The sequence below is a fragment of the Ranitomeya variabilis genome, chromosome 3, assembly GCF_051348905.1.
Source record: "Ranitomeya variabilis isolate aRanVar5 chromosome 3, aRanVar5.hap1, whole genome shotgun sequence".
Lineage (NCBI taxonomy): Eukaryota > Metazoa > Chordata > Amphibia > Anura > Dendrobatidae > Ranitomeya > Ranitomeya variabilis.
Genome location: NC_135234.1, coordinates 618,377,054 through 618,397,538, shown reverse-complemented (window position 1 = coordinate 618,397,538; position 20,485 = coordinate 618,377,054). Strand labels below are relative to the sequence as shown.

Here is a 20,485-nt window from a genome sequence, read left to right as displayed (position 1 = left end):
TTACCCGATGTTTACCCTGGTTACCCGGGGACTTCGGCATCGCTCCAGCGCCGTGATTGCACCGTGTGACCGCAGTCTACGACGCTGGAGCGATAATCATACGATCGCTGCGACGTCACGGATCGTGCCGTCGTAGCGATTAAAATGGTACTGTGTGACGGTACCCTTAGTCTTTGTGGAGCCCAGGGAATCTTGCTGGGTTTGAAAACCATAGTGGCGAGCTAACTGCGCATAACAGAATGCATGCAAAGTGCACACCTGACACGGCCACAGCTCAGGAGACGTCTGGAGACCGTTCTTAGTCTTCTTTGTCCTGCATGTGCCATATTTTCTGTGTGAAACTGTCATGTGTTGACACATTATACAGACACAATTATAAATTGCAGTTCCCCGTAGCAGGAAAAAAAGATAATAATAATTCAGAACTGTTAATTTAATTATTTATTTTAACAAAATCATAACTACTTTTTATTAATAAAAAAATAGACATATTCCCTTAAAAGCAAGTAAAAAACCCTCTGCAATGTTTGCAATTAAAAAATTATTTAAATTGGAAAAATCCTCACCTGTGACCTGTTTGCTTGTAATTAGTGTGTGTGCATAAAAGCTGAGTGAGTTTCTGGGATCTTGCATCTTTTATCTAGCCATTGATGTTTCTGAATTGTGAGTCATGGGAAAAGCAAATGAATTGTCAACAGAACTAAGGTAAAAGGTAGTTGAACTGTATAAAACAGGAAAGGGATACAAAAAGATACCCTAGGAACTGATAATGCCAGTTAGCTGCGTTCAAACAATTATTAACAAATGGAAAATCAGGGGCTCTGTAAAATCAAAACCACAGTCAGGTGGATCATCAAAAATTTTGTCCACAACTGCCAGGAAAATTGTTCAGGATGCAAAGAAAAACCCACAAATAACATCAGCTGAAATACTGGACTCTCTGAAAACTAGCATCGTGGCTGTTTCAAGATGCACAATACGGAGGCACTTGAAGAAAAATGGTCTGCATGGCCGAGTCGCCAGAAGAAAGCCATTACTGCGCAAATGCCACAAAGGATCTCGCCTACAATACGCAAAGCAGCACAGAGACAAGCCTCAAAACTTCTGGAACAAGGTAATTTGGAGTGATGAGAACAAAATTGAAATTTTTGGCCACAACCATAAATGTTACATTTGGAGAGAGGTCAACAAGGCCTATGATGAAAGGAACACCATTCCTACTGTAAAGTACAGAGGTGGATTGCTGATGTTTTGGGGATGTGTGAGCTACAAAGGCACAGGAATCTTGGCCAAAGTTGAATGAAAGATGAATGCAATAAAATATCAGCAAATACTGGAGGCAAATTTGCAATCATCAGCCAGGAAGCTGCGCATGGGACGTACTTGGATGTTCCAACATGACAACCATCCAAACACACAAGGCCAAGTCTGTTATGATCCTTAGTGGTTGAGGATCACAAATTACTCCAGCTAAGTAACCAACATAGGACAAGCTCTAGGGAGGTGGCAAACTGGACTGACCGCAAATCTGAACCTATCCAAACACACTAGAAGTAGCCGGTGAACGTGCCTAAAAATCCTAGACGTCTCGAGCCAGCCTGAGGAACTAACTACCCCTAGAGAGAAAGAAAGACCTCTCTTGCCTCCAGAGAAATAATCCCCAAAGATATAGAAGCCCCCAACAAATAATAACGGTGAGGTAAGAGGAAGGCACATGCACAGGGGTGAAAGCAGATTCAGCAAATGAGGCCCACTAATACTAGATAGCAGAAAATAGAAAAGGGAATCTATGCGGTCAGTAAAAAACCCTTACAAAATATCCACTCTCAGATTTCAAGAACCCCCACACCAACTAACGGTGTGGGGGGAGAAACTCAGTCCCCTAGAGCAACCAGCAAGCGAGGAAATCACATTTTAGCGAGCTGGACTAAAAACATAATGAACGCTGATAATCAAAAAATGATCAAACAAAAACTTAGCTTGTCTTGCAGAGACTGGGAGCAAGGTAGACACAAGGAATCTGAAGAGCACTGAATACATTGATAGCAGGCAAGGAACTGAGTATCCAGGTGGGCTAAATAGGAAACCAACCAAGGATAACGAACCAGCTGATGCTGCAACCTGCAGAAAGACAACACTACACAGTACCGCTTGTGACCACTAGAGGGAGCCCAAAAATAGAGTTCACAACACAAGTCGACCTGTCATTGGCCACAGCAAAACAAAGTGAAGGTTCTAGAGTGGCCATCTCAGTCTCCTGACCTCAATATCATTGAGCCACTCTGGGGAGATGTCAAGCATGCAGTTCATGCTGGACAGCCCAGGAATTTACAGGAACTGGAGGCTTTTTGCCAAGAAGAGTGGGCAGCTTTACCATCTGAGAAAGTAAAGAACCTCATCCACAACAGACTTCAAGCTGTCATTGATGTTAGAGGGAGCAATTTGCGGTATTAAGAAATGGGGTGTTAGGTGCCGGTATTCTTCCGCTGCACAGGGTAGATCCCATGCCTTGCATCAGCGGTCTCCCATTCTGCTTTGGCTGCTGTGGGTGCTGCTGAGCATACACATCAGTCCCAGCATCTTGCTCAGGCTCGTGCTGTTCGTCTGGTTACTGCTGGCTCTTCAGCCAAGTCTATGGTAACCAGCAGCAGGCAGCGACAAAGGGATGCTCTGGAGGCTAAGTCCAGTAATCACCCTATTGAGCATGCTCATGATGTGGCAGTGTCTCATTGGTGGTCAGTCCTCAACTGTCCTAGTGATGTGGCAGCTCTGGATCGGAGCGCGAGCAAGGTCCTGTCCTACTGGACATGAACTGAACATATAAAAGGGTCCCAGAGGTGCATGCGGGTGCGCTAGTATCATCTATGTAACATGTGTGTATGGGACTTTGCACCAGTGTGGTCTTTACCATTTTGTGCTCAGGGTCGGCAGAAAGCCATTAGAATTCTGGTTCTCCTTAGAGACGTTTGTCTGTATGAATTCAGTGCTGGCATATAGCCATTAGAATTCCGGCACCTCCGGACAGGAGTTGGTTGAGTGCACTTGCTGATTGTGTGACCACTGTCTGCCTTTTACCCTGTTAGCGAGTTACGGTCCCCTGCGAGGTTAACAAGAGTCGTGTCTAGCGCCATACCTGCTCTGTTTCTGTGTGCGAGTGACACAGCTCTATAGCAGAACATCTATTCTGTTACTGTATGTGAGTGATACAGCTCTATAGCAAAGCATCTGTTTTGTTTCTGCTTGCCTGTTTATTTCATGTGCTGGTCACTGATTGGTATTTAACTCAGTGTGTGCAAGCAATCGCTCGCTGTGTGTTCCATCACTGTTCACATTAGCTGCAGTTTTTCATTTCTGCACGGTGGACCCAAGGTTGCTATTGCACGTCTCTATTAATTTTATTTAGTGCAATCCGCCAACCCTAACATGGGGTATGTAAACTTTTGATCAGGGTCATTTGGATGTTTTGGGTTGTCATTATGATTTAAAAAGAGAAAACAGTAGTTTGACAATAAATGACTTCACCCAACCACTAACCATGAGTGGGGAAAAAGTTTTGGTGTTATCATTCATATTCTCTTAAAAAAGGCCAAGAAAGCAAAAATTCTGCCTTGGTATGTAAACATTTGAGCACAACTGTATGTAGAAATTAAGCTATCACGCGGAAAAATGGAAAATGTATGGCTCTTAGAATATGGTGGCACAAAAGCAAGTGTTTTTTCAGTGTATTAATTGTACAAAAGTAATAACATGGAAATTAAACTGATTAGCTTTGGTATCCCCATAATTGTACTGAACTACAGAATAAATGTCACACGTTAGCATGAGAATAACAACATTTAACACGTCAAAAAACAAGAGTAGAATTGCTGTTTTTTTCTATTTCTTCTTATAAAGTGTTAGTAGGGGATGGTAAGTTACATGTACTTCAAAATGGTCAATTCAAATTACCTCCATTAATCATAGAAATATCATAAAATGTCCCTAAATGTGATATTCAAAAATAATTGTCCTTGCCCCTTTCTGCACTCGGCTCAAACTTACTTCTAGTTGTAATTCCCAGACATGACTTATATGTGTAGCTCAAATCTAGACTGGCAGCAGTCATACTCTGCCATTCCTCATTTCAGTCTGTGAATTTAATCAACTTTTCAAAAAAAAAAGTATGTAGAGAACCCTTTAAAATAGATAAAGCTATCTTCGCTTGCATCGCAATAAACGCAAGTAAACTTTTGATCCTGGAAATAAGCCCCTTTTAGTCTAATGAGTGCCAAACCCATTTATAGTGTTGGCTTCAGTCGACAGTCAATTTACATGTCTGATTTCAGACTGACAATCACATTGTTCTCCTGGAGATAAGCTGATGTGTAAAGGTACCGTCACACTAAACGATATCGCTAGCGATCCGTGACGTTGCAGCGTCCTGGATAGCGATATCGTTGTGTTTGACACGCAGCAGCGATCATGATCCTGCTGTGATATCGCTGGTCGTTGATTAAAGTTCAGAACTTTATTTGGTCGTCAGATCGCCGTGTATCATTGTGTTTGACAGCAAAAGCAATGATACCAGCGATGTTTTACAATGGTAACCAGGGTAAATATCGGGTTACTAAGCACAGGGCCGCGCTTAGTAACCCGATGTTTACCCTGGTTACCAGTGTAAAATGTAAAAAAACAAACAGTACATACTCACCTTCTGATGTCTGTCACACGTCCCCCGCCATCTGCTTCCTGCACTGACTGAGCGCCGGCCGTAAGTGAAAGCACAGCGGTGACGTCACCGCTCTGCTGTTAGAGCCGGCGCTCAGTCAGTGCAGGAAGCGGATGCCGGGGGACGCGAATGTGAGTATGTAGTGTTTGTTTTTTTACATTTTACACTGGTAACCAGGGTAAACATCGGGTTACTAAGCACGGCCCTGTGCTTAGCAACCTGATGTTTACCCTGGTTACCCAGGGACTTCGGCATCGTTGGTCGCTGGAGAGCGGTCTGTGTGACAACTCTCCAGCGACCAAACAGCGACGCTGCAGCGATCGGCATCGTTGTCTGTATCGCTGCAGCGTCGCTTAGTGTGACGGTACCTTTAGTTGGTGGTTTTCTCATAGAGTGAGCTCTCCTGTGAATTTGAGAGTTTGGCCATCTAATGTGTATGTGGGGCTTTCCTGATATCAGATAATGGGCTCTGGATCCCAGGAACTAACCAGACTTTGCAAAGCCCAGTTTAGAATAGACTGGAGGTCAATCATGAGACTAAAGGTACCGTTACACTAAACGATTTACCAACGATCACGACCAGCGATACGACCTAGCCGTGATCGTTGGTAAGTCGTTGTGTGGTTGCTGGAGAGCTGTCACACAGACAGCTTTCCAGCGACCAACGATGCCGAAGTCCCCGGGTAACCAGGGTAAACATCGGGTTACTAAGCGCAGGGCCGCGCTTAGTAACCCGATGTTTACCCTGATTACCATTGTAAATGTTAAAAAAAAACCACTACATACTTACATTCCGGTGTCTGTCACGTCCCTCGCCGTCAGCTTCCCGCACTGACTGTGTCAGTGCAGGCCATAAAGCACAGCACAGCGGTGACGTCACCGCTGTGCTCTGCTTTAACTTTACGGCCGGCGCTCACAGTCAGTGCGGGAAGCTGACAGCGAGGGATGTGACAGACACCAGAATGTAAGTATGTAGTGTTTTTTTTTTTTTACATTTACAATGGTAACCAGGGTAAATATCGGGTTACTAAGCGCAGCCCTGCACTTAGTAACCCGATGTTTACCCTGGTTACAAGCGAACACATTGCTGGATCGGTGTCACACACACCGATCCAGCGATGACAGCGAGTGATCCAACGAGGAAATAAAGTTCTGGACTTCTAGCTCCGACCAGCGATGTCACAGCAGGATCCTGATCGCTGCTGCGTGTCAAACACAACAATATCGCTATCAAGGACGCTGCAACGTCACGGATCGCTGTCGTTCTCGTTCAAAAGTTGCTCAGTGTGACGGTACCCTAACAGAAAAAGCTGAGTATAATGATGGGTTATTTCTAGTGGTCCAATAGACAGTGAATGGAGTGAAGGTCAAATATGCACACCTCTAATCCATTCAAGAATTCAAGATAGAGCTTTGAAGAGCCTGGTTCTCTAAGACCATGGGACGCCAGTGGTCAGACCCTCCTCGGTCAGTAAATTATCCTCTATTATTTTATAGATCGGGAATAACTATGGATTGTGGGAATAGCCCTTTACAATGAATGTCTCCTTTTTATAGCCTTTTATTTTAAGATCTGAAATATTGTGCTAATTAATAGTGATGAGCACAAGTGATCGTTACTCGAGTTTGCATAGGGTGCTCGGGTATGAACTGAGTAATGCGGGTGCTCGAGTAACATGTTCACGTCCACACGGCTGTATGTTTTGTGGCTGTTGCACCCTAGGCAAACTTGAGTAACAATCACTTCCACGCATGACTACTAATTAATTTAGGATCTATATTTTGTCCAACAAAAACATAAAGAATAACATGATGGTTGCCTGCAGCCCCAAGTAAATTAAAGTAGCTTACTTCATATAGCAAGATACAGTAAGCTTCTGAGATCCATTTAGTAACTGTAAGCAGTCATTTGGGTCCTCAATCGAGTACCAAGCAGTGCCAAGTATTGCATGGAGCTCGGGTTCCTGAGCTGCGCAACACTGAAACCAAGAATTCTCTCTCTCTCTCTGCCGCTTTCTATCTCTCTCTTTATCCTCCGACCCCACAGCCATCGAGTAAATGTCTGCCGGAAATATGCTCGACTTCTTCATTGACATGCATTATGCTTTGTAGTCGAATCGAGCAGCCAAGCATTCTAAAGTGCTCCATTTGAGTACCGAGCACCCAAGCAGTTTACTGCTTTCTCATCACTATTTAGCACCTTTCTGTGAATGTACAATGTCCACAGAAAGCTGTCAATTAGTGGTGTGGGTGGAGTTATTCAGAGCTCAGCATTCTGAGCACTGCTAGATCTGAAGCAGACAAACAATGATTGTCTCTAAATGACAGCAAGCAGCCCTGCAAGTGTCACATAAATCTAAAATTAAACATATACCTTAAAGAGGTCATCTTGTGTTATTAAGTTCATTTAGTTATACAGCATGAAAAGCAAGTTTACAAGTGACTTATTCCTGATGTCAATCTCCTGCTGTGAAAGCTTTTATCTTACATAGTGTTAGAGTTTGCCAAATATCTACATTCCAGTAGAGTAGTTAACTCCTAACATTCTAGCCAGCTCTCTTCAGCCCACTGATTTCTGTACAGCAGGTTGCTGTTCACCTCCCTCCCTCTCCTTCTCTGCTCCTTTGCTGTAGCAGCTTCCAGAACAGTTCTCCAAATCACAGCTCTCACTTTCCAGAGCTGTGTGCTTTGGTTTTTCAAATGCTCTGTTAGCTCTATATTTAAATACAGTAGTGTGGACTCAGAACAAATGCTGGCAGACCGCAAATGTGCTGTAACAGGATAAAGCTCCTGGGTCAAAACTGTCACTCAAGGACATGAGCCCACCCCCCAAAAGTAGAAGTTAGCTCTGTAGCTACAGTTTGGTAATTCCCTTTTATTGTTATAAAAATATCAATATGAGAACAGCCATACTGGTCATAATAACTGGTTATTGTTAATATTTTCACATTTATATTTTTGGCTATTGGAGGGAGTTTAGTCCCCCATCAGATATTCAGCCAAAATCATGGCACATAAACCATTAGTGAAAAAAAACAAGGCTCATTACCTGCAACAAATTCTACATTATAAGTTGTACGCAGGATCTTACCTAATTTATATAGTCATGTACTAAAATATTCAGTGCATAGTTATACATTATTTATTGCCTATCATTTAAATAGCCAAAATAGTAAAATGTTTAGCATATATTATATATTATTCATTGCATTTTATTTCTAAAGTCAATATAATAAAATATTCACTCCACATTTATATATATTTCATGTATTTTATTTAGTTAATAGAGTAATATTTTCATGATTTATTCTATATTATTAATTAATCTTAGTAAAAGTAATACATTCTATTGTATAAAAGTTAGATTCCAGTAAATGTTTATTTTTAATCTTTTTTTAATATTAATTGCATAAAATAAATAAAACTCTTTGTAAATGTTGCTATAATTTCATAAAGTTATTCTAAAAATATTACTTTTTCTTATCTCATAGACTATGAATGGCCGTTACATAGAAAGCTATGTCCTGTCTGGATATACTTGGATGTACTTTTCTCCACTGCTTCTATTATGCATCTCTGTGCAATTTCACTGGATCGGTATATTGCAATACGAAATCCTATCCATCACAGCCGCTTCAACTCAAGAACCAAGGCTTTTACTAAAATAATTGCTGTATGGACTATATCTGTGGGTAAGTGCGGTAATATTTCAGGCATAGGAAGCTAATTATAAAGACAAACTGTGACAGAATAACAGCCACCTTACAGATACCGGAGACGTGACAAATCGCTAGTTGTAGAGCCTTACTTTTTATTAACATCTTTAATACTTCTACTTTATTTTGCAAATATAAAATTTAGAAAAGAGCCACCACGTCCCAGTTGTAATAGTAAAGAAATAATTCAATAGTAACTGCCGCCATTTGATCCTACGACACCAAAAAAAAATTAAGGGAAAAAAGCTAAATAGCAGGCAATGGCCTAGGTGAAGTCATCAAGAAAAAGTTTCAAGCAAATAGTAATGTAATAAAGCGGCTCTGTGGGACTAACAAATAGGTTAATGGTTATGCAGCCCCCTTAAGTGTAATTTAGGGGTTGAGTGCTACTTCAGCAGGTCTACAGCTGTTCTGGTTCTTTAGAAAATGAGTCCCTTACTCTATTGTAGTCTTTGAAATATATTATGTGTTGAGATTCAATCTATGGGGACAGATCTTGAAGACCATGGCTAGAAGTTATCTGTTGTTTGCATAAAGAGTGTCATGGACAAGGAAGACAAGAACTGCACATACGCATTCTTCATCCGGGAGCGCACTCCTTGTAGAATAGCTACATTGTAATACATCAGTTCATTTCTTAATGACAGAAAACCTATTTCAATTGGGTACAATAAAAATGGCTGTCCAAAGAACAACACTCAGAGGGTCAAGATAGCAACATTTGCTTGGGGTCAGACGTAAGAAGAAGTTGATGTGCCATGTGCTATCACACACACATACATTACGGTGTATTATTGAGAAATAGAGCAGTTCTACATATGATCTTTAGAAGGATGAAGCAAGCACTGGAAATCATTAAGTCAAAGATAAGAAAGCAAAGAAAACTTGAACTCTAGTGTCATCTATTGGAAGTAGAAATCCTAAAAGTTAATATGGACCTTTTAACGAGTCTTGCCAAATGACTTAAGATAAAGATTAAGGTTTGGCGTTTATCCTAAGTCATATGACAAGACTCAATAAAAGGATGATATTGACTTGTAGCATTGCTGCTTCCAATAGGTGGCACTAGAATTCAAGCCCTCTTCCTCTTTGAAGAGGCAATTTGCATATTTAATTTTGCAGAGGAACATTGCAGGGCTTATAAGACTCCTCACACCGGCATCGCAGGCCTGGCATATCACTCTCCACAAGGAAAAATGTCAACCCTTAGATACAACAAATAGGGAGCAATTTTAGCTTATGCAAAAGGTTCAACCATACTGGGAGCTGTCATGATCTCTGCAGGCAGAGATCATAGCAAGCCTATAGAGGGACAAGCTCTCGGAAGATGGAACTATACTGACCATGAACTAAGCCTGCCGCGCAACTAGAAATAGCCAGGTAGCATTTCCTATTTATCGCTAGATGCCCAGCTCTGGCCTAAGACCTAAATAGCTAGCAGAGGGAAATATAAGACCTGGCTCACCTCTAGAGAAATATTCCAAAGAAGACAGTAGCCCCCCACATATAATGACGGTGAGTTCAGATGAAACAACAAACGCAGCAGGAAAATAGTCTTAGCAAATTTGAGGTCCGCTTACTAGATAGCAGAAGACAGATAGTATACTTTCATGGTCAGCAGAAAAACACTAACAAAACACCATCCAGAGATTACCTTAAACTCTGGCATTAACTCATAACGCCAGAGTAGCAATCCCTGATCAACGAGAGCTTTCCAGACACAGTAACAAAACTTCAGCTGTGAACTGGAACAAATAGGCAAAACAAAACATGGACAAAAGTCCAACTTATCTAGTAGTTGTCTAGAAGCAGGAACAAGCACTGAGAGGCATCAGATAACATTGTTGACCGGCAAGAAACCACCAGAGAAATGAGCTTAAATAGCGACACCCACTACTGATGGAATCAGGTGAAACAGGAAAGAGGATGACAAGTCCAATTCCACAAGCGGCCACCGGGGGAGCCCAGAATCCAAATTCACAACAGTACCCCCCCCTCAAGGAGGGGGCACCGAACCCTCACCAGATCCACCAGGGCGACCAGGATGAGCCCTATGGAAGGCACGAACAAGATCAGAAGCATGAACATCAGATGCATTGACCCAAGAATTATCCTCCTGGCCGTAACCCTTCCAGTTGACCAGATACTGGAGTTTCCGTCTGGAAACACGAGAGTCCAAAATTTTCTCCACAACGTACTCCAACTCACCCTCAACCAACACCGGAGCAGGAGGCTCAACTGAAGGTACAACAGGTACCTCATACCTGCGCAATAACGACCGATGAAAAACGTTATGAATGGAAAAGGACGCAGGGAGGTCCAAACGGAAAGAAACAGGATTAAGAATCTCCAATATTCTATAAGGGCCGATGAACCGAGGTTTAAACTTAGGAGAAGAGACCCTCATAGGGACAAAACGAGAAGACAACCACACTAAATCTCCAACACAAAGCCGAGAACCAACACGACGATGACGGTTGGCAAAACGCTGAGTCTTCTCCTGGGACAACTTCAAATTGTCCATAACCTGTCCCCAGATGTGATGCAATCTCTCCACCACCGCATCCACTCCAGGACAATCCGAGGATTCCACCTGACCGGAGGAAAATCGAGGGTGAAACCCCGAATTACAGAAAAACGGGGACACCAAGGTGGAAGAACTGGCCCGATTATTGAGGGCGAACTCTGCCAATGGCAAAAAAGCAACCCAATCATCCTGGTCAGCAGAGACAAAACACCTCAGATATGTCTCAAGGGTCTGATTAGTCCGCTCGGTCTGGCCATTAGTCTGAGGGTGAAAAGCAGATGAAAAAGACAAATCTATGCCCATCCTAGCACAGAATGCCCGCCAAAATCTAGACACAAATTGGGTACCTCTGTCAGAAACAATATTCTCAGGAATACCGTGCAATCGGACAACATTCTGAAAAAACAGAGGAACCAACTCAGAAGAAGAAGGCAACTTGGGCAGAGGAACCAAATGGACCATTTTAGAGAAACGGTCACAGACCACCCAGATGACAGACATCTTCTGGGAAACAGGCAGATCTGAAATAAAATCCATCGAGATGTGTGTCCAAGGCCTCTTAGGAATAGGCAAGGGCAACAGCAGTCCGCTAGCCCGAGAACTACAAGACTTGGCCCGAGCACAAACGTCACATGACTGCACAAAGACTCGCACATCTCGTGACAGAGAAGGCCACCAGAAGGATCTTGCCACCAAATCCCTGGTACCAAAAATTCCAGCAGACTTCTTATAACTCTCCTTTCTCAACCTGGGTCTTTAACACTTTATTGGCCGGTCAAACTGTCATGATCTCTGCAGGCAGAGATCATAGCAAGCCTATAGAGGGACAAGCTCTCGGAAGATGGAACTATACTGACCATGAACTAAGCCTGCCGCGCAACTAGAAATAGCCAGGTAGCATTTCCTATTTATCGCTAGATGCCCAGCTCTGGCCTAAGACCTAAATAGCTAGCAGAGGGAAATATAAGACCTGGCTCACCTCTAGAGAAATATTCCAAAGAAGACAGTAGCCCCCCACATATAATGACGGTGAGTTCAGATGAAACAACAAACGCAGCAGGAAAATAGTCTTAGCAAATTTGAGGTCCGCTTACTAGATAGCAGAAGACAGATAGTATACTTTCATGGTCAGCAGAAAAACACTAACAAAACACCATCCAGAGATTACCTTAAACTCTGGCATTAACTCATAACGCCAGAGTAGCAATCCCTGATCAACGAGAGCTTTCCAGACACAGTAACAAAACTTCAGCTGTGAACTGGAACAAATAGGCAAAACAAAACATGGACAAAAGTCCAACTTATCTAGTAGTTGTCTAGAAGCAGGAACAAGCACTGAGAGGCATCAGATAACATTGTTGACCGGCAAGAAACCACCAGAGAAATGAGCTTAAATAGCGACACCCACTACTGATGGAATCAGGTGAAACAGGAAAGAGGATGACAAGTCCAATTCCACAAGCGGCCACCGGGGGAGCCCAGAATCCAAATTCACAACAGGGAGCCTTGACATTGTTATGTGTCAAGTTCCCGCCTCTGCACAGGGGGAATCTCGAACCACCTCCGCTGTGGTCTCCCATTCTTCTCCAGCCGCAGTGGAGTCTGCTCAGCAGAGACGTCGGTCCCAGGGTCTAGCTTAGGCTGATACTGGACGACTGGTTACTACTTTCCTTCCAGGCTCTGTCCTTGTAGCCAGCAATGTTCAGCAGCGAGCAGGTCTTTCTGGGACTAAGTCCTGCTTTTCACATACTGAGCATGCCCACAGGACGACCTCCCATTGGAGGTGGGGGTCACATGCTCAGGTCCTGTTGCGGCTCCTATTGGTCCATCTGGAAAGTCTTGTTGCACTGCTGCTATAAAAGGTTTGCATGGCCACTCGGCCATGCGCTAGTGTATACTTGAAAATGTGTGTGTGTTGATGTGTGAAAGTAGCTCATTAATCCCCTCCCTTGTGTATGACTGCTCGTGTAAGGTGGATGTTTGCTATCTAGCGCCTGACAGAGCCATCAGTACTAAACACACGATACAGCGTCAATTGTTGTGACCGTGCGGTGCCATGCGCTATTAGAGCGCTTCCCTGACCCAAGTCTGGGTGGTTAGTGGCGTCTGTCAGTGCGGCACTGCTCGCACTCTTGTGCATAAAATTACTATTTTAGTTATACTCTGACACTCAGTAGTGGTGTCGAGCGCAAGTGGTCTAGACAAACTCTAATCCCGAGTCTTGGGATTGAGTTCTGTGACTCCTTGCTTGCGCTCTTTGTGCGGTACAGCAGCCCTGTGATGCAACAGGGTTAGCTTCTTTCATACAGGGTGAAGCTAACCCGTGTGTATCCTCTTTGTACCACCATATAGTCCGTCATTACTCAGCAGCAGGATCCATCTCTGCACGGTGGACCCCGGGCTGCGAACGCACCTTATACCATCTCTCTAATTATTTGGTGCATTCCGCTAGCCCTAACAGACATGATCACAAAATTTAGATTTATAAGAAAGGAAACATTTAAAAAGGATTGGGCATTGAATAGGCTACATTAGTGACTGAGCTGGTGGATGAATTGGGTAGCATTTGCTATATTATTAGTGGCTTTTTGTCTATATAATCATCAAAACTGGCAAACCCAAGGAAATGTTCTAGAAAGATTTCCCTGCTTTCTGCTTATTGGAGTTGACCATATTAATGGAACTAAGTATACAGCTTATGTGCAATTAATTAGGGATGTTTGGGTGCAGCATAAGGTCATATAGAATACCAGACGGCTGCGCCTCAGTACATAGTCACCAAGTATCATTTGCCGCTCCGAAGCTCTGCTCAATGTAAAGGGATTTAAGTGGACTCCTTATTTTTTAATAAATTTGAAGCACTCACTTTGTAGCTTTTCAATCACTATTTGTCAAGACAAAATGAGATTTTGAGTCATAAACATAATGCTGTCTCTCTACGCCAAACATGAAGGAAAATAGCAACAAATATGTGCTGAGCCATATAGGCGCAGTTTACCTGTAGATTCATGTGACTTTCAGAATAAGCTGTCAAGTATGTACAAGATTGATAACACTATTTTTGGCTATTACCCAACTTGTGTCTTGCATTTTCATTAGGTTTCCCCTATGTATGATCTATCTCTAAATTTACATTGTTTCTGAGCTAGTGGGTAGAAACTAACTGACATGTTTCCAATAAACTGCAAAAAGAGATGTGAGGGATTGCTACTCTCCTATCTATCTCTCTAGTTTTTGTATTTGAATTGATTTATGCAAAGTTTATGCCGTAAAACGGCAAAAGTTGGAGCATTTTTGCACAATGTCGCAATGCGCAAAATTGTTGCAACCTTTCAATTATGTTTTATGCCACATTTCTGACGTAAACACTTTGATAAATTGAAGCCTTAGTGCTTTCAGATAACTTGACATACATTTCAAAAACTTTAGTATATTATTAAAATACATTTATTTGTTCTGAGCTAGAAAAATCTGCTGTGTAGCCATGGGTATAGTACAGAAATAGGTGCAAGTAAAGTCTTCAAGTAAATTGCATTCCTTCAAAACCCCTTTTCAAGATAATAAGCCAGTGATGAGCACCAATCAGCAATCATTGGCAACATCTGCCGACAAACATTCATACATTTGTTTGTAAGCAACAGGTTTCATTATTGTTATTTATTCAAGGACGTGCTGCTGACAAAAATGATTTTTTATGTCTGCATAGAACATGCAATCAAATAACAAATGTCAGTTGTTCAGAAGTCATTTTATTATGGGATAATCATTAGGAACCAACATTTGTACGATGGATTGTTGGGCCAATTTTTGTTCAATTTATGTTGGGCCTCAAATTGATTTTCCAGGAATAAGTTTCATCAGCCTATTTGCTTTCTCAAAGATAAAATAAAAAACTTAAACCACAGATAGGATTTAACTATTTCCCCTGTTCTTGTACAGCTCTGGCAAAAATTAAGAGACCACCACATCAGAACCCTGTCATGGGCAGCCCAGTCTCCAGACCTAAACCCAACTGAAAACCTCTATAATGTAATCAAGACCAGAGGTGTCAAACTGCATTCCTCGAGGGCCGCCAACAGGTCATGTTTTCAGGATTTCCTTAGCATTCCACAAGGTGCTGAAATCATTCTGTGCAGTTGATTAAATTATCACCTGTGCAATACAAGGAAATCCTGAAAACATGACCTGTTGGTGGCCCTCGAGGAATGCAGTTTGACACCTCTGATCAAGACGATGATGAATATTCACAACCAATCAAACAAAGAACTGCTTAAATTTTTGCGCCAGAAGCAGTGTGAAAGACTGGTGGAAAGCATGCCAAGACGCATGAAAGCTGTGACTAAAAATCATGGTTATTCCACAAAATATTTATTTCTGAACTCTTCCTGAGTTAAAACATTAGTATTGTTGTTTCTAAATGATTATGAACTTGTTTTCTTTGCATTATTTGAGGCATGAAAGCACTGGTTGTTTTTTTTATTTTGACTATTTTTCTTTGTCAGAAAAAAATACAAAATTTATTGCTTGGAAATTCGGAGACATGTTGTCAGAAGTTTATAGAATAAATGAAAATTTTACATTTTACTCAAAAAATATACCTACAAAGAGATAAATCTGGCAAACTGAACATTTTGCAGTGGTCTCTTAATTTTTGCCAGAGCTGTATTTACTGAGATAATGATTTGTTTGAAATGTCTAAAGATTTTTAGAACTGTGATTAGATTTGTGGAATTCTTAGAACAAATGCCCAGTCTATTTTTTCTCCAATATCTATGATGCATGGACAAAAATACATTTGGTTGAATTTTCATTAACCCCTTAAGACCCGAGGGTGGTTGGCACGTTAATGACCGGGACAATTTTTACAATTCTGACCACTGTCCCTTTAAGAGGTTATAACTCTGGAATGCTTCAACTGATCCTGGCGATTCTGAGACTGTTTTCTCGTGACATATTCTACTTCATAATAGTGGTAAAATTTATTTGATATTACCTGCATTTATTTGTGAACAAAATTTTCCAAATTTGAATTTTTATGCCCTTAAAGATATGTCACCCAAAATACTTAATAAGTAACATTTCCCACAAGTCTACTTTACATCAGAACAACTTTGGAAACAAATTTTTTTTTTTGTTAGGAAGTTATAAGGGTTAAAAGTTGACCAACAATTTCTAATTTTTGCAACAAAATTTACAAAACCATTTTTTTTAGGGACCACCTCACATTTGAAGTCACATTTAGGGGTCTATATAGCAAAAAATACCCAAAAGTGACACCATTCTAAAAATTGCACCACTCAAGATGATCAAAACCACATTCAAGAAGTTCATTAACCTTTCAGGTGCTTCATGAGAGCTAAAGCAATGTTGAAGGAAAAAATGAAAATTTAACTTTTTAGTCACTAAAACGATCTTTTAGCAACAATTTTTTTATTTTCTCAAAGGTAACAGGAGAAATTGGACTGCAAAAGTTGTTGTCCAATTTGTACTGAGTATGCTGATACCCCATATGTGGGGGAGAACCACTGTTTGGGCGCATGGCAGGGCTTGGAAGGGAAGGAGCGCTATTTGATTTCTTCAACCTAAAATTGTCTGGAATTGCGATCGGACGCCATGTTGCGTTTGATGAGCCCCTGATGTGCCTAAACAGTGGAAACCCCCCACAACTGACCCCATTTTGGAAACTAGACCCCCTAAGGAACTTATCTAGATGTGTGATGAGCACTTTGAACCCCCAGGGGCTTCACAAAAGTTTATAACGCCCGGGTGTGAAAATAAAAAATCATATTTTTTCCACAAACATGATCGTTTAGTCCCCGATTTTTTAATTTCCCAAGGGTAACAGGAGAAATTGGACCACCAATGTTGTTGTCCAATTTGTCCTGAGTATGCTGGTATCCCATTTGTGGGAGAAAATTACTGTTTAGGCACACGTCAGGGCTTGGAAGGGAAGTAGTGACGTTTTGGAATGCAGGCTTGATGGAATGTTCTGCGGCCGTCATGTTCCGTTTGATGAGCCCCTGATGTGCCTAAACAGTGGAAACCCCCCACAAGTGACTCCAATTTGGAAACTAGACCCCATAAGGAACTTGTCTAGGTGTGTGGTGAGAACTTTGAACCCCCAAGTGTTTCACTAAAGTTTATAATGCCCAGGTGTGAAAATAAAAAATCTTATTTTTTGTCCACAAAAATGATCTTTTAGTCCCCAATTTTTTAATTTCCCAAGGGTAACAGGAGAAATTGGCTTGCAAAAGTTGTTGTCTAATTTGTCCTGAGTACACTGGTACCCCATATGTGGGAAAAAACTGTTTGGGCACACGTTGGGGCTCGAAAGGGAAGTACTGACGTTTTGGAATGCAGACTTTGATGGAATCGTCTGCGGGCATCATGTTCCATTTGCAGAGCCCCTGATGTGCCTAAACAGGAAAAACCCACAAGTGACAACATTTTGGAAAGTAGACCCCCAAAGAACTTACATAGATGTGCCTCCTTTGGAATTAATCTGTTTCCTGTAAATTAGTAGTGCATGGAGGTGTGGTACAATTTAAAGCAATCCTTCATACACAGGTCAGGTTTTTCGGGGCAGGTGTCGCATTGACAGATGGTGTCCTTGAGTATTCCTCTTTTGTAGCACACTTGGCACCTTTTTTGCGGCTTACCTTTTTTTCCAGTTGGCGGGACCACCCCAGGAAAATGCTGACCTGGTACGATACGTGCAACTTTAGTTCCAGAAGTACTGGGGCCCGCTCCTTCCGGAGTGCCAAACATCAGGGCCTTAACCACTACTTCCAGGAAATTAAGGTACGACATATCGGTGTTGCGTGCACATCGTGACAGTAGGAAAGTGTTGAGCATTGCCATTTGTACAATGTGCACGGACAGCTTTTTGTACCAAACCCTGGCCTTTCTCAAAGCACTGTACGGTCGGAGGAGTTGATCAGAGAGATCAACGCCCCCCATGTTTTTGTTGTACCCCAGTACACAGGTCGGTTTGCTGACCTCTGTAGAGGTACCCCTTACAGTGCTGAGGGCGCTGCCATCACCGTGTATGGTGGTCAATAGAAGGACATCCCTTTTGTCCTTGTACTTGACCACCAGCAGGTGGTCGCTACATTGGGCTTTGCTCTCACCTTTTCTGAGAGTCTGCCCAAGTAGCGTCTTCAGAAGGCCTCTCTGATTTTTGCAGACAGTTCCACAGGCTGCGGTACCTCGCACAGAGAGAGATTTGTAGAGTGGGTTGCTGGTGTAAAAGTTATCGGTATAGAGGTGATAACCTTTATCCAGCAGTGGGTGCACCAAATCCCACACAATTTTCCCACTCACTCCCAGGATAGACGGACACTCAGGCGGTTCAATCCTGGTGTCCTTCCCTTCGTACACTCTAAAGCTGTAGGTGTACCCAGGGCCGTATTTGCCACTAGGCACTTGAGGGCACGTGCCTAGGGCGTCCCGCAGGGGGCGGCACCTGAGCCAGATTTTTTTTTATAAGTCCTGGGTCACCTCCCGACCGACCGCCCCCCACGCCCCCCCCAGCTGCCTGCCCGCCTCCCACCCACCCTCCTTGAAGACGATACTCACCCTGCTCCAGCGATGCCTGATCTCGGCATCTGCAGCTCGTCCTGAATGAGCGGTCACGTGGTACCGCTCATTAAGGTCATGAATATGCACATATTCATGACCTTAATGAGCGGTATCACATGACCGCTTACGCAGGAAGAAGGTGCTGCGCTAGGAGATGGGACAAAGCCAGAGGAATGTCAGTGCGGCCGCGCGGTGTGGGACAGGTGAGTATGAGGGACGGGGGTACAGGGGACGGGGGGATGAAGGAGGACGGTAAGCCGCGCCATGCAAGATGGGAGCGGGGGGTGGAGAGATGAGCCATGCATACAGGGGGGGAATATGAGCCATGTACACAGGGGGGGAATATGAGCCATGCAAACAGGGGGGGAATATGAGCCATGCAAACAGGGGGGAATATGAGCCATGCATACAGGGGGGAATATGAGCCATGCATACAGGAGGGGGATATGAGCCATGCATACAGGAGGGGTCATTATACAGTATTGAGCATCATGTGGGATCATTATACAGTATGGAGAACTGTGTGTGGCTATTATACAGTATTGAGCATCATGTGTGGCCGTTATACAGTATGGAGCATCTTGTGTGGCCGTTATACAGTATGGAGCATCATGTGTGGCCATTATACAGTATGGAGCATCATATGTGGCTGTTATACAGTATGGAGCATCATGTGTGGCCATTATACAGTATTGAGCATCATGTGTGGCCATTATACAGTATTGAGCATCATGTGGGATCATTATACAATATGGAGAACTGTGTGTGGCCGTTATACAGTATGGAGCACTATGTGTGGCCATTATACAGTATGGAGCACTGTGTGGCCATTATAGAGTATGGAGCACTGTGTGGCCATTATACATTATGGAGCATCATGTGTGGCCATTATACACTATGGAGCATCATGTGTGGCCATTATACAGTATTGAGCATCATGTGTGGCCGTTATACAGTATGGAGCATCTTGTGTGGCCGTTATACAGTATGGAGCATCATGTGTGGCCATTATACAGTATGGAGCATCATATGTGGCTGTTATACAGTATGGAGCATCATGTGTGGCCATTATACAGTATTGAGCATCATGTGTGGCCATTATACAGTATTGAGCATCATGTGGGATCATTATACAATATGGAGAACTGTGTGTGGCCGTTATACAGTATGGAGCACTATGTGTGGCCATTATACAGTATGGAGCACTGTGTGGCCATTATAGAGTATGGAGCACTGTGTGGCCATTATACATTATGGAGCATCATGTGTGGCCATTATACACTATGGAGCATCATGTGTGGCCATTATACAGTATTGAGCATCATGTGTGGCCGTTATACAGTATGGAGAACTGTGTGTGGCCATTATACATTATGGAGCATCATGTGTGGCCATTATACAGTATTAAGAATCATGTGGGATCATTATACAGTATGGAGAACTGTGTGTGGCCGTTATACAGTATGGAGCACTATGTGTGGCCATTATACAGTATGGAGCACTGTGTGGCCATTATACAGTTTGGAGCACTGTGTGGCCATTATACACTATGGAGCATCATGTGTGGTTATTATACAGTATTGAGCATCATGTGTGGCCGTTATACAGTATGGAGAACTGTGTGTGGCCATTATACAGTATGGAGCATCATGTGTGGTGGCCGTTATACAGTATTGAGCATCATGTGTGGCCATTATACAGTATGGAGCATCATGTGTGGCCATTATATAGTATGGAGCACTGTGTGGCCATTTTTTGGGGTTTATAATTATTTTATATAAAACAGTGTGATCAGCAGTGCTAAATGGCTATGGTTGGGACGTGGATATGGGAAGTTCAGGCTTCTTCAGGATCCCCATGTGGAGGACCAGGCCCCAAAACTGCATCATTTCAACCGCGTCTACAGGAGACCAGTTAGATGAACCTGAGTTTTGGTTCAAAAATTGCCGAGCA

General features: G+C 42.7%; 1 protein-coding gene across 1 annotated transcript in view; it reads left to right on the top strand.

The window, feature by feature from the left end:
• Positions 1–20,485, top strand: part of HTR2A (5-hydroxytryptamine receptor 2A) — a 144,325-nt gene that overhangs the window by 45,861 nt on the left and 77,979 nt on the right. The window contains exon 3 of the mRNA XM_077297391.1: positions 8,200–8,400. Within this exon, the coding sequence (XP_077153506.1) occupies positions 8,200–8,400 (201 nt within the window). The remainder of the gene's footprint in view (positions 1–8,199; positions 8,401–20,485) is intronic.